This window comes from Mya arenaria, chromosome 12, assembly GCF_026914265.1.
Source record: "Mya arenaria isolate MELC-2E11 chromosome 12, ASM2691426v1".
Taxonomy (NCBI): domain Eukaryota; kingdom Metazoa; phylum Mollusca; class Bivalvia; order Myida; family Myidae; genus Mya; species Mya arenaria.
The window spans coordinates 18687939-18702503 of record NC_069133.1 but is presented as its reverse complement, the minus strand read 5'-3'; the positions used below and the strand labels follow the sequence as shown (position 1 = coordinate 18702503).

The following is a 14565-nucleotide window of genomic DNA, read 5'->3' as shown; positions in this document are numbered from 1 at the left end:
TGAACAAGATTGCTTCAATTCTCACAATATTTTCTAAAAATCTGTCTTGTACAATCCAGCATAATAGCAAATGCATCCTTTAAAGTTAAGATTTAAGATTAAATCTCAGTATAACCATTCAATACTGCTAGACTCCTAAATCAAAGTGTCACAAATTATATTAAGTGCAAAATATTAATGTATCTGTACTGAAGCTGGAGTTCTTCTGTCTTCAGTGGTTGATCTCCATAATGAATAGGATGCGACTTGTAGCTCATCAAGTTTGTTTTTCTCAGGAATTTAGCGCGCCAACACCGTTAATATGCACTCACAATTAAATGAAGCACTGACCAGGTTCAATCCTTTCAAGTTCATAATCATATATTCATAGCCTTATTGCAAACTTTGCAAGCCTTAGGAATACGCTAGTTGTATTCTATAAAGCCCGAAAGGTTTGACATACCTTAAAGTTTACTGGCAAAATACTCATAAGCTTATAAGCCTAAAGATCAAATGCAAGTAAAAACTTGAAAGAATCAAACAACTGGATAACACACGGAATTCACTTTCTTCACTGATAACACGGAAAACACTTCTTTAACTAATCACTTAGCAACAGCACGAGCTCGCTGATTGGACGCGTATTGGTCACTTGTTTGCCGTCCTTAAAACACCTGACTGCAACTTGCCTCACTAGGGAATCGCCACTCGGAAAAACGTCGTCCACCACCGCCACTGGCCACTGAGTTCTGCACAAGGACTTCTCCCGAATCAGGACTACATCGCCTTTTTCCAGATTGGGACACTCTTGCTTCCATTTGCGTATATGCTGTAGCTGATTTAGGTAACTGTCTTGCCACCTCTTCCAGAAGGCATTAGCTAGTACCTGAACATGCTTCCACTGAGCTCTATAACAGTCTTTAATGCCAAGGTCACTAGTTTTCATAGGTACCTCCCCTTGCTTCTGAGTTAACAAAATGCTTGGTGAAAGAATTAGAGGATCACTCGAGTCCGAGTCAACTGCAACAATGGGGCGAGAGTTCATTATGGCAGATACTTCTGCCATGAGAGTACATAGAACTTCATGTGTCATTTGTTTCACAGGGTTGCTCAAGAGGATGCCATCCAATATTCTTCCTGCCACACCGATCGCCCTTTCCCATACCCCTCCCATATGAGACGCATGGGGGCATTGAAATACCACATTATGCCTTGCTGATCAAGTTTCGCCCTGAATGTTGGGTCTTCTACATTTACGACATGTGCTCCTATTTCGTCAGCTGCCCCAACAAAATTTGTCCCACGATCAGAGCGCAATATTCTAACTGGCCCTCGAATGGCTACCATTCTGCGAAGAGCATTGATGAAACATGATGCGCTCATATCTTCTATGACCTCTATGTGAGTTGACCGGGTTGTTAGACACGAGAACATGACAGCCCATCGCTTTCCGTTTGCACTGCCACCACGGGTTCTTCTCGTAACAATGTCCCAGGGGCCAAACACGTCTACCCCAACTGCAGAGAAAGGTGGTCCTGGACTAAGTCTGTCACATGGGAGATCAGCCATCTTTTGCAGTAACAAGGAGCCGCGTAACTTCCGACACGTCACACAGTCATGGATAATGGAAGAAACCAACCTTTTAGCTCCAATCACCCAAAGCCCATTCGACCGTATGGCTCCTTCTGTGAAATGACGTCCTTGATGGAAAGTTTGTCGGTGATAGTGACTCACCAACAGCTTGGTAATTCGGTCCTTTTGAACTAATAATGGAATTGCAGATGCAATTCCCAGGTCCTTTGATAACCCTTTGATACGACCTCCAACTCTCAGCATGCCGTCACCATCCAGGTATGGAGAAAGCGAAATGATGCTGCTTTTCCTAGATATAGGCTCATTGCTTTGTAGGGCGATGATCTCACCAGGAAAGTGTTTCCTCTGCAGCATTAATAGAATCAGGTGTTTGGCTTCTTGCTGAAGGTAAGGGGCTGTATTTTCTCTGCAAACATGCCAACCAGTACACATAGTAAGACCAGCGAAAGTCCTAGCAATATGGATAAGAGTACAGATTGCCCGTATGAAACTGTACCATGTAGAAAACCGCTCTGCTGAGTCAAGGATGGATGGCAATGTGCTTTCTAACTTTGTGGTTTTAACGACAACCTCTGGACGCACGTCTGCATCTTCGTCTGGGAGCTCGAGTGGAAAGCTGCTTGGACCTGTGAGGGAAAACTCTTCTTCAATAAGGTATGTCGGTCCAGCAAGCCACTTTTGTAGGGCCACATGTACACTGTCAACATCTGAAATAGATCGAGTAGCCACATCTGCTGGATTCAAATCAGTTGCAACGTGGTTCCACTGTTCAGGCCTGGAAAAGTCATGAATCTGCGCTACTCTGTTGCTTACGTAAGTGTAAAACCTACGGGATCTGTTGTAGATGTAGCCCAGCACAACTTTGCTGTCTGTAAAAAATCTGAATGCAGAAGGTAAAATGTCTAACTGCTCGGCGATAAAGGTGCCAACTTCCACAGCTAGTACTGCTGCACATAACTCTAGTCTTGGAATGCTGTGCCCGTTTTTTGGTGCAAGCTTCGCCTTTCCCATGATGAATCCAATCATTGAACTGTCGGGTCTATCAATGACAACATACCCAGCAGCCGCGATGGCACTTTCAGACGCATCAGAAAATATGCAGATTTTGTAATCGCTGGCTAAGCTGAGCGACTCAGAAATGTACATCCTGGGAACCTTGTAACCATTCAATTTTTCTAAAACGGTCTTCCACGATTCCCATTCTTTGACATGTGTCTCCGGCAATGGGTCGTCCCAGGATGAACCGTCTGGACAAGCCTTTCTAAGGAGCATCTTGCCACTGATGGTGAAGGGTGCTACGAAACCTACCGGATCAAAAACACTGTTAATAGTAGAAAGAAGGCCTCGTCTGGTAAACGGTTTCTCAACAGCAGGTGCTATAAAGGAAAAGACATCCTGGTTCAAATCCCAAGTCAAGCCTAAGCTATGCTGTACTGGAAGTGTGTCATCTAGGTCTAGGTCCTTAAACGTTGTGCTCAGTTCTTCTTTTGGAAACTTGTTCATAATTTCAACGTCGTTTGAGGCAATCTTATGTAACCTGATCTTGCCGTTTTCTGACAGGGCTTCTTTTGTACTCCTCAATAGGCCGACTGCTTCCTCATGTGATGGCCTGGAGGCCAACGCATCGTCCACGTAGAAATCTCTTTGTACAAACTGTTGCACGTCCGGTTCAGCGTTCTTTACTGCCTTGCGTAGCCCATAGGTAGCAACAGCTGGGGATGGCCTATTTCCGAAAACATGCACTCTCATCTGGTATATGACGAGTGGTCGCTCTGGGTTGTTGTTTTCAAACCATAAGAAGCGAAGAAATGTTCTGTGTTCTGCGTTAACAAGAAACCTGTAAAACATTTGCTCTATGTCAGCTGTAAAGGCGTACTTGTCTCGACGGAAACGCAACAGTACTCCAAGGAGGCTATTTGTCAGGTTTGGCCCAGAAAGCAGCAGTTCGTTCAAGCAGCAGCCCTTGTAGAAAACAGACGAGTCGAAGACACCCCTTATTTTATCTCTTTTCTTAGGGTGATACACTCCGAAGAGGGGTAGGTACCATCTTTCTTGACCATTTTCTTCGTTCTCTGAAACCTTCTTTGCTGCATCACTATCAAATATTTTCTGCATGAACTGCACCATGTGATTGCACTTTTCAGGGTTCTTTGCAAGGCTTCTTTTCAACAGAACGGCACGCTTAAAGGCCTGGTCTCTATTGTCTGGAATAGTTGGCCTCAGGGTCCGAAAAGGAAGTGGGGCTGTCCACAAACCTGAATCATCTTTGGTAAACTCTTTGTCCATCATCTTCAAGAACTCTCTATCATCAGCCGATAAACCAACTTTATTGTCGTCAGGTGACTTCTGGAACAGTAGGTCACTTTCTCTTTCTTTGACCTTTAAGAAAGATTCGCACGGACTGAAAGTAGTGCCACGATTCTCATTGCTTATTGTAGTAAAGCACACTTTTACAGAGTCAGGCTGATGGATCTTACCCAGGCAAACCTCTCCAATGATTACCCAGCCAAGAGATAGTTGAACCGCGAAAGGTGCTTCTCGGGGCCCCAACACTTGATCTAAGACGTGATGGGCAGCAGGTAAGTCTCGCCCAATCAGCAATTGTATCTCACAATCTTCTTCTAATGGAGGGATACTTTGAGCAAGCTTCTCAAGGTGAGTGAAGTTCAAGGCCACTTCTGGAGTAGGAATCTCTGACCTGTCTTGGGGAATCTCATCACACTCAACTAAGGTAGGTAGCTCAAGTTTAGTGAAACCATCTAAAGATGAAACAGACAATCCCGTTGCACGCCTCCCCGCCATGACAACACTACCCGAGCAAGAGGAAAGGGTATACTCGGAGACCTCATTCGCAACATTCAGCTTATCGCACAGTTCTGGGGCTATCAAAGACCTGTTGCTTTGGTCGTCTAAGATTGCATATACTACTTCACTCTTTTCCGGCTGATCACGGTTGAACACGTTCACCAGCACTATTTTCCCACATGATCGTCCTTTATAGCCCAGTCCGCATAGGTTTGTGCACTTTGAGGTAACATTAACACCCCCTGTCTTTTCTGTCCCAATCTGAGCTGTGATTTCTCTATGCATCATTGTTTGGTGCCCCTTACCGCACTTGTCACACTTAATCGACATGGTGCATTTCATTGCCATGTGTTCATTGCTCATCAGACATCTGTAACATATGCCCTTTTCCTTTAAAAAGGCACGACGAGCTTCCATGGTTTTCTGCTTGAAGGCATTACAATCGAGCAGACTGTGTCCTGCGTGATGGATTGGGCATCGTACATTGGCAGTGCTTTCAAAAGTCTTTTGGGAAACGTCACTATTATTATCATTTAATGCAGTTTTCCTATTCACCAAGACTTGACCTCTATTCATCTTGAAGTTAGACATCCGAGGGCTGTTTACTTTTGATGGCCTTTGACTGTACTTAGGTTGATCATATGAGCCAAGAGAGGTTAACTGAAAGGCAGGATCATTGTAGGTCTTGCTCATATCACTGACAAAGTTAACAAGGACCGCAAAATGTGGAAACATGACACTCTTGTCTTTTTTGTACCTAGACGCATGAACAATCCACTTCTGCTGCATGTTATACGGGAGTTTGGTTACAATCAGATTAGCCCCAGCAGATGAATCAAACATTGAAAATTGGGTCGAATATCTGGCTTGACACTTTATCGACTGAATCTCCAGCAACAGATCACTTAGATCATAGAGTTTTCTTAGGTCTCTGGTAGTGACTTGCGGAAAATTCTCAATCCTTGTTCTCAACGATTCTTCAATTTTCTCCGGAGATCCGAAGCAATGCTCTAATCTTTCCCAAATCAACTCTAAACCTCGACGTGGATCTGCTGCATTAGCTGCATGTAAACTCTCAGCCCACACTCGACTCTCATTTCCAAGATGGCTCACAAGGAAGTCTACTTCTTCTTCGGGTGAAGCTTGAAGTTCTGCCATTACTGTTTTGAAGGAAGTTTTCCACAAATGAAATGTTTGAGATTTTTCGTTGAATTTTTGAAGTCTCTTTGGCATCAGTTCTTTTCTTAATAAAAAAATTGTGAGAGTGTCAATATCATTTCCCGACTTATTTCCAACCGAGACAGGTTTTAGATCAGGATTCAGATCGGGAGGCACTGTGTACACACCTGGTTCAACTTTTATTTTAGCACTGGCACCAAATTCAAGATTGTCAACATACTCTCTCGATTTTTCATCTGGGTTTTGAAACGGGAGATCTAGAGGCGGGATACCCTTTTCTGCCTCTTCAATGTATTTGGCTTCAATATCTGCAGCCATTGCTTCCTTTTCTTCACGCAATACACCTAAATCTGCGTCGAGAATGGCTGCCTGATTCTGCATCGCCGCTGCCTGTTTCTGCATCGCCGCTTCCTTTCTAGCATACTCTAACCTAATACGTGCAGCCTCGGCACGTGCTCTTTTCTCTGTTGCACTGGTTCGTGTACTTGAGACCCGCGATGTACCGATGTATGTAGCCATGTGATCCACTAACTGAGTCACGTCCCTCTCTTGGGCTCTAGCGTTTGTATTAATCAGCTCGCATTCTTGGGTGCTTTCTGTTGTATTTGCTCGGCTCAAGAACTGAGAAAATTCGTCTAACACAACCACATAGTTATTTCTTGCACTCCTTAGACTGTCTATGTAGGTTCTGACATTAGACGTGTTAATAGTATCTATGTGCTTTTCTTGTGAAACTAGTTCTCGCACTTCATTCTCAGCTCTTTGCACATTCTTTCTAAATTTCTCACTATTCATTTGAAAGAGTTCCTCCCCTTTAGGAGTATGTGTCCTTTTTCATCCATTCCTTGTTCTGACATGGTAAACGCTGGTACAGCTGACCGGTGTCCAAATGGCTATTTTTCACTGTGCTGCCACACGAAGTCGTAGGACCTTGCAGCAAGTGTCAACCAACAATGACCATTTTCTGCTTCTGATCTTTTAATGGTGAAAACTGAAAATTACAAAACACTAGTTGTACATTTCCATCACTAAAACTAATGACACTGCATGATCCAGTTAGAAACACGAAACACTACACAGTTTGACTAGAATAAATCGAGTAAGAAATGCTATTGAAATTTACATAAATATAGATTAAACATCCACACGCATATAGATTTCTAGAAAATCTGGATCAACACTGCGCCCTATGTTGTTCAAATCTTCATTTAGAAAGTATACTAAAAATACCTAACAATCAATATACTTGGACAACTATAGCAATGACCTCATAGAAAACGACTGCCAGTTTCTTATAGTAAACCCCGATCAGTCTTAGTCCATGATCACCAACACAGATCTGGGTAATAACTATAAGAAACGTTTTATTTTATCATAATAAAGCATTTACTGCCAAAATAACATTCTTAAATATATCAAAAAGTCTGATCTGAAATATAGACTAGATCTACACGGTTTGCTAAAAGGCATGGTGTCACAGAGTTATTAAACCATAATGCAAAATATGATGGCTATAGTATTAATCAATAACTAGTACACTGATTCACTAATGCATATATAACAATATATCTAGACTGATCAATAAAAATAGAAGACTCCCCCTACAGCCGCCAAAGAGAAAGATGCGGTATTAAGCAGGTCAAATTGTACTTTATAATATCTGGGCCAAACATCAACGTGCTAACATGAAGCGGAGAAACACCCATGACGCACACATAGTTGCTAATGACCTCACGGGAATCCCGAAGATTCTAAATTTAGACACAAAAGGCACAAAACCCCGCGAAAAGTAATAATGCCATAAAACTCCATAAACGTAATTGACAAGCATAGAGGCTTCAGCTGAACGATATAAATCAACATTTCTTCTATCATAAAAACACAATATATAAACTTACATAGCATAGGGGACCATAATTTTCGATGAAAGTTCGAGACGCTGTCGAAACGTGACCGCTCTGTATGGAATACATCAAACTCTACCACAACAACCGAAAGTTCAGGGTGCAACCGCATAATGCTTAAAAGGTTGACCGAAACCATGTTAAATGACAAGGTCAACAGAGTATTGTCCCTTGGTATTTAAAAATAAGAAAAATCTATTATCCTAACAGAATAAATTGCCAATATATTATATAGTTTATTAATCTGTTTGCATGCAAGATAACACTGATTCTAGTGTTTCATGACTCCAAACACAATATATGGGAAGAAAGCTCCACTTACAGTGTACTAAAAACCGAATTGATCAGACAACTATCAGGCATAGATCGCCGCTTAACAATGTTTAAAAGTATGTCTTCATTTAGTTAATTAATAAAAATATCATTGTAAGCACTAGCATGAAAACACAGTAAATGTTTTTTTCAAACCAATTCAAAAATATAAATCCTGTGTAACATATTTTTTGAGATGTAAAACCAAATTAATAAGAAATACGAACTGTCTTTTATAGTTTCATAGTTTATTTTAAATGCATAAAGGCCATATGCCCATGAGCATTCAAGAATTATGCATATATACACATATCATGACAATTCATAGATCAGTGGTCAAATACAATTTCATAGATACAATTGTTTACAATAACTAACACTATATTATTTTATAATTCAAACTATATAATATGTATATACTATTATAATATTATCACAGTGAGAAGACAGTGGTTGCTATATAGATATAAACTTATGTATTAAATATAAACAAACATATTTCTTAATTCCAAAGCTTTATATACATACATCGATAATTTTCTACATGTATCTTTCTATCACCGGCAATAAGTTCAAAACATTTCAGTACATTTGGTCTTCTCCAATAATATTTACTGACGTATTGTTTTCTTAAATCATTGTACAATTTACATTCTTACAAGAATGAAACTCATCTTCGAGAATACTACAAATTTGAAATTTTCGTTCATTAACAGGTATAGATTCAGATTTATGCCATCTACCGATCTCGATTTCTAGTCTATAAGATGAAAGTCTTAACCTCATAAGGGCTTTCCTAAATTCTACAATATTTACACCACACAAGTAAGATTGTAAATTAAAATCTGCAAACAGCACATATGATTTTGCTCTAAATGAGTTAGTAATTTCTGTAAGCCAGTTTTGTACATAATCATCTTGCAACCTCTGCTTTAATTCATGTGTGAATTTATGAACATCACCAACAGAATATTGTAAAATATATCTAACGCTCTTTGCCCAGGATTTACAATTCTCTCTTAGTCTCTTTACAATATTCTCTTTCATATTTGATATCATCACAATGCATTTTTTTAACCATAACGTTATAACGCTTACAACTTATTTAGTGACTAATGGTGTTCTTCCAAGTTCTCCATAAGCACAATTATTCTGTGTTTCTTACTATACACCGAGAATTTCTTTACAAAATTTCAAATGAACTCGTTATATCTTTACGCTATCGTTTAATGCCCAGACTTCACAGCCATAATTTAACAGTGGGTATGTAAGTTGATCAAATAATGACAAATAGTGGCTTATTGATATACCAGGAAACTTAATAAGATCTGAATTAAGCTTATATACAACCTTCATAGCTTGTCCTGTCAAGGTTTTAAAATTGCACTGAATGAACCACCAGGTGTAAATACAATGCAAAGATAAGTAAACATTTTTACAATCATTAGTTCTTGTCCTTGGTACATAAACTAAATATTTCTTCTAACATTGCCACCACCTTTGTTTAATTTATTTTAACACCAAGTTTCCACCTGTTACAATAATCTTCTAGCAGTACTAATCCATTTTGTAACCCACTTTCAGATTCTGATAAAATAACAATATCATCAGCATAATGCAACGGGAACATTTTAACATATCTAAATCAACCCCTTCAAAATTATGAAACATAAAGTGTTCTTCTCACTGGCACCGGATTTTCGAACTCAAACATTTTTTTAAAAAATCAAAAAAATCTTATAATTCCTCACTAAAAATTATAATACCGAATATGTAAAAAAATATTAAAAACTATTTTTTTTAAAATATGCACTTTGTACTGTATAATATACTAACATGGTATTGAACGTTTCTCTACCCGGGTCAGGTAATCATCTTATTACTCAGTTCAAAAGAACTGCTGAAGATTAACAGTCATCGGAATTTAAGGATATGGTTTCTATCTTCCGAACACTCCACCTTAGCCCGCGAAGAAATTTGCCTATCATACGGTTTTTTTTACTTTATTCCCATTTTTCTGTTTTCCTAGATTTTCTACCACCCTTGACTTCCGGTTTCAGAGTAAGGTTTTATAACGGCTCATTTCATTGGTCCATGAACTCCGCGAGACATTTCGCGTATAAGTGTCAACAACTGTAATATTTGGACCGAAAGTGTTAATCCAGCGAAGTCTTTGACATTAAATTCCGCTTTGCGTGACTTGAGCGTGCTTATTTCGGGTCAGGCTGGTTCTGGAATTACACATACCATCAAAGCCGAATATGAAATTGCATGAGACAACGGAAAGTGGCTTAATATGTTCCACAGGATTGACTTGTTTCCTTGACAGCGATCTGATCACAAAAACGTTTCACAGGTAAGAAGTGCAAAATGTTTTAATTTATAAAAAAGAGCTGTTTACCAATACGCCATGTTAAATAATAATCTATATAATTGTAGAAACATGCATGTGTATACATGCGTTTGGTTCATTTACACATGTATATTTATTAAGTAACATCATATTTATTTATATATTATACTAATTTTCTTTCATGGAAAATTGTGGATTATATTTTTAAATGACATATATTCACTATTTTGACCAAAAAAATAAAAAATAAAAATGATTTTAAAAAATAAAAAAGAAGTGTGTTTCTGTATCCATGCAGGCAATGTGACGAACACCTTTGATTAATTCATTTTGTAGTTTAACTTAATGCTTTGTTTTTTATGCATGCGTACAAAAATGAGTGCCATCTCAATTTCCTTTGCAATTGCCAAAATGCTCTTTAAGGGACTTGGTCATGTTTTGTGGTAATTTTTTTATTTCCTGAAACTGAAACTGATTAATATTATTATGCTTACATTTACCTGTATCACAATCACATATACTAGTATATATATTTCAATGTTTGATATCATAATTGTAGAATAAAAAAGAAAATAAGTAACAAAAGAGACTGATCCCAAATTTGATTCGAGTCTTCTTGTGGAAACCAGTAAATTATTACGAAAATGGATAAACCACTCAACTATATAGGCACATACCCCAGCTTTTGCTGAAAAGTTGAATATCAATAAATATTTTCAAAACATTAATTATAATGCAGATGCCACAAGTCCATGTGCACATTGTGCATTAATTAATAGATTTAAAATGAATGTACAGTTGTAGATAGGTTAAAATAAACCTTTAAAATCAGGTTTTTTTTATATCTTTACGGGAAGTGATGGATGGCAACACCGGTATCCGTGACAGTCATATGTATTGAAGTGTAGGCTTGTGGGTTGCAGTTCCACAGAGTGAGACACACCGGCACTATCTCCTATCCCACCGCCTAGATCTGGACTCAGTGGAGATGTTACATTGCGTTGTTAACAGTTTTAACATGATATCGCTACAACCTGGAAACAATGACTTATATAATGACAATCTGCTGTCTTTATCTTTGCAAGAGTTGGGATTTTGTCCAGCTTTGTGTACTTTCTCAGTAAAAGATTCTTACAGTTGCTGAAATAGTATCTTTAGAAATGCATGAAATGTTATTTAGGAATAATGCTTTGTAGGTATATACATGTATGTATTTCACCTCAGCTCAATATAGATATAGTAAATGTTTAGTTTCTCAGACAATTTTGTAACATTTTAGTAGGGAGCACATAATGCTATTGTTTTTACAGGATAAATGCTTTCAATTTGTATTACCAGTTTGGCTTTAGAGCTGCACTCTCACAGTTTGACACTGATATGAAATGTTTGGGGGGTTTTGTCTCAGAATACGCTCATGTTGGCATTAAAGCCTTCAATTCAGTTATCAATATAAAGGTAACTTACAATAGAACAAATCTCAATTGTAAGAAAGAACGCCAAAATCTAAAAACAAAATAAGCGTTAATAATGCTTTTTACCATAAAACATCAATTTTCTAACATAAATATGAATAACTACATTCAAATATTACCATGAAACATCAATTTTCTGACAAAAAACATGAAAACCTACATTCAAATCTTTTGTTAGCAGTCTTATATCACTGTTTACCAGACATTCACTCTGTAAGAGTGCAGCTTTAAATAACTATAGAGCAAAAGCAAAATCATTTGAAGATCCATGCTTTAAAAGAGGCACCCTTTAAAGTAGCAAGTGTTACCAATGCTTTTCAGCAAAATAAAGCATTTTTTTAAACTTCTTAAATGGATAAACTCCATTATAGAGCTCTATTGGAACTAATAGTGATGTATTGACTTTTAAATTAGCTATATTGGCACTTTAAGTGATTTGTTACCCTTTTAACTAGTTTTTATCAATAAGGAAATTAATTATTTTGCTCTCTCTATAAATTGTGACCAAGTCAGAAGTCACTATAACCATTTCATGTTTGTTGTTAATGTAGTTGTGTTGTAATATTGCTTAAACTTATATTGCAAGATTTGTCTAATAAAACATATATATAGAATAATTTGCTTGATTGTGATGAAAGTTGATAACTTAACAGCCAAGTCTGTTTGGTAGGTAGAAACCAGGCGCGTAGCTCCATATAAGCGAAACACACGGCTGAATCCACATGATCCTGACGAGAAATAAAACAGTTTAGCCAAAGCTACAGAATCACTATGTTTGTTTGAGTACATGATGTAACAGACACATGGAAATTGTCATCGAGTATGTGTTTGTTTGAGTACATGATGTAATAGACACATGGACATTGTCATCGAGTATGTAATTATACAGTGCGCCAGGTGCGTTCCCCTATAGCTGTTAGTGGTTAGTAACTCAAATACAAAGAACAACAAAGTTTATTCATTATATTTATCGATTTAACTTCGTTTCGAACAGTAAGAATTTAGCAATACAGTGAACTCGTAAATAAGAAATGTATTGTTATGTTGAGTGCAGAGTTACCGTTGTTTTCTGTTATAAATATGCCTTAATCTGTATGACCATTGCATTGAATCATTGCAAATTCATATTTCTTGTGGACTTTCATTCATGATTTGCTTGATAACGGAGAAGAAGGGCCAAAATGTTAGAGTTTCAATTTGTTAACGATTTGAGATTTTAAATACGCCGCCTTTCCATTCGACCAATCAAATCACATGTTACAAACTGAGCGAAAAACAACAACAAACCGGAAGTCAAGGGTAGTAGAAAATCCAGGAAAACAGAAAATTGGGAATAAAGTAAAAAAAAACAAAAACGTATGACCGGCGAATTTCTTCGCGGGTTAAGGTTGAGTATTTTGAAGATGGATATCATGTCCTTAGATTGCGATGACTGTCAATCTGTAGAACTGAGTAATAAGATGATTACGTGACCCGGGTAGAGAAACGTTCAATACCATGTTAGTATATTATACAGTACAAAGTGCTTATTTAAAAAAAATATATTTTTTAATATTTTTTTACATATTCGGTATTATAATTTTTAGTGAGGAATTATAAGATTTTTTTTGATTTTTTAAAAAAATGTTTGAGTTTGAAAATCCGGTGCCAGTGGTTCTTCTATATCATTTAGATACATACAAAATAAAAGAGGTGATAATGATTCACCCTGCCTAACACCGAGCACACAAGGAAATTCATCAATTAATTCATTTTTAGGCCGTAGGCGGCTTGGTCTGCAGACTTTTTATAACTGTATCTCGGAAATTGCATCGGCAGATCGACATAACATTTTTAACTTTTAGAGAATTAATGCGCGCACGGGCGTATCAACCCCAGCGCGGTTAGAACTGCGTTGGTCACCGACCTAATTTACATTAACATTTACATCGAAAATACCTAGTAAGCAATCTGCTCTAATTGTTACGGACTGTCTTAGCTTGCTATTAACAGCGCTGTAATGAGTCTTCAGTCTATGTTATGCGGTTAATATAGTTTGGAAACGCTGCGTTTTTCGTAATATAACGCAATTGATATATAAATATATATATATATATATATATATATATATATATATATATATATATATATATATATATATATATATATATATATATATATATATATATTGATATCGGCGAGTTACAGAACGCAATACAGAAAAGCAGATCCGCAAATAGTTGTAAAATGAACGCGTACTGAATCCAATCCAAGCTATCGACCTGCTACAATTTTTGTCATAGTCATGTAATGCCGAATAAAACAGAAAGTATGTGAATATTTCTAAGTTTGTCTCACTAATTTCTGTCCAATATCTTGAACATGTTGCATAATGCATACGCATATTTAAAAACACAACTGATATAAATCTGTTCATTTTGTCCACGAGTGACATATGTTGAGGGCATTATTAAGATACATGTACATCAAGCATACAGGGAAGAAATAGTATGTGGGTGATTCGACCCAGAGGTATTTGGCGTTGTAGAAAGAAGTCGTAAACATAAAACTAATTAATATGTCCAGTGCATTTTGTTGGGATGCATTTGGTTAAGGCTGCATACCCTGTTAGTAAATTAAATACGCCTTAAGTCAAGTTTGAAGTTTAGAGTAGATTTTATTAAAAAATCCTTTAAGCTTTTTCCGTGGCAGTGCATTGTTTATAAAACAAAAGCTCCAGATAAGGTTTTATATGATTTTGAGTATTACTCCATACGTTATAAGTAACTATATGACGTATTCCACATTTCAAGTGACTTATACTTCAGGATCTCATTGAGAATCAACATTAAACCTAAAAGTTTTTGCGAAGTAAATTATGAGCGAGCATATACTATCTTTAGATGTTTATGTTAATAAATATGTTTTACAATTACATGACTATACTCACAAAACGTTGCAGGCCGAAAGCCATTCAACGCTTTAAGCG

The 14565-nt window shown here is 37.3% G+C and overlaps 1 protein-coding gene across 1 annotated transcript; it reads right to left on the bottom strand.

The window, feature by feature from the left end:
* Nucleotides 1–1089: 1089 nt before the first annotated feature.
* Nucleotides 1090–6351, bottom strand: LOC128210513 (uncharacterized). The gene has a single exon (XM_052914863.1). The coding sequence runs from the start codon at nucleotides 6349–6351 to the stop codon at nucleotides 1090–1092; it is 5262 nt and encodes a 1753-aa protein (XP_052770823.1).
* Between the last annotated feature and the right edge of the window lie 8214 nt (nucleotides 6352–14565).

Bases quoted from the DNA above. Each gene is read 5' to 3' on its own strand.
- LOC128210513 (XM_052914863.1), bottom strand. From the start codon at position 6,351: ATGAATAGTGAGAAATTTAGAAAGAATGTGCAAAGAGCTGAGAATGAA.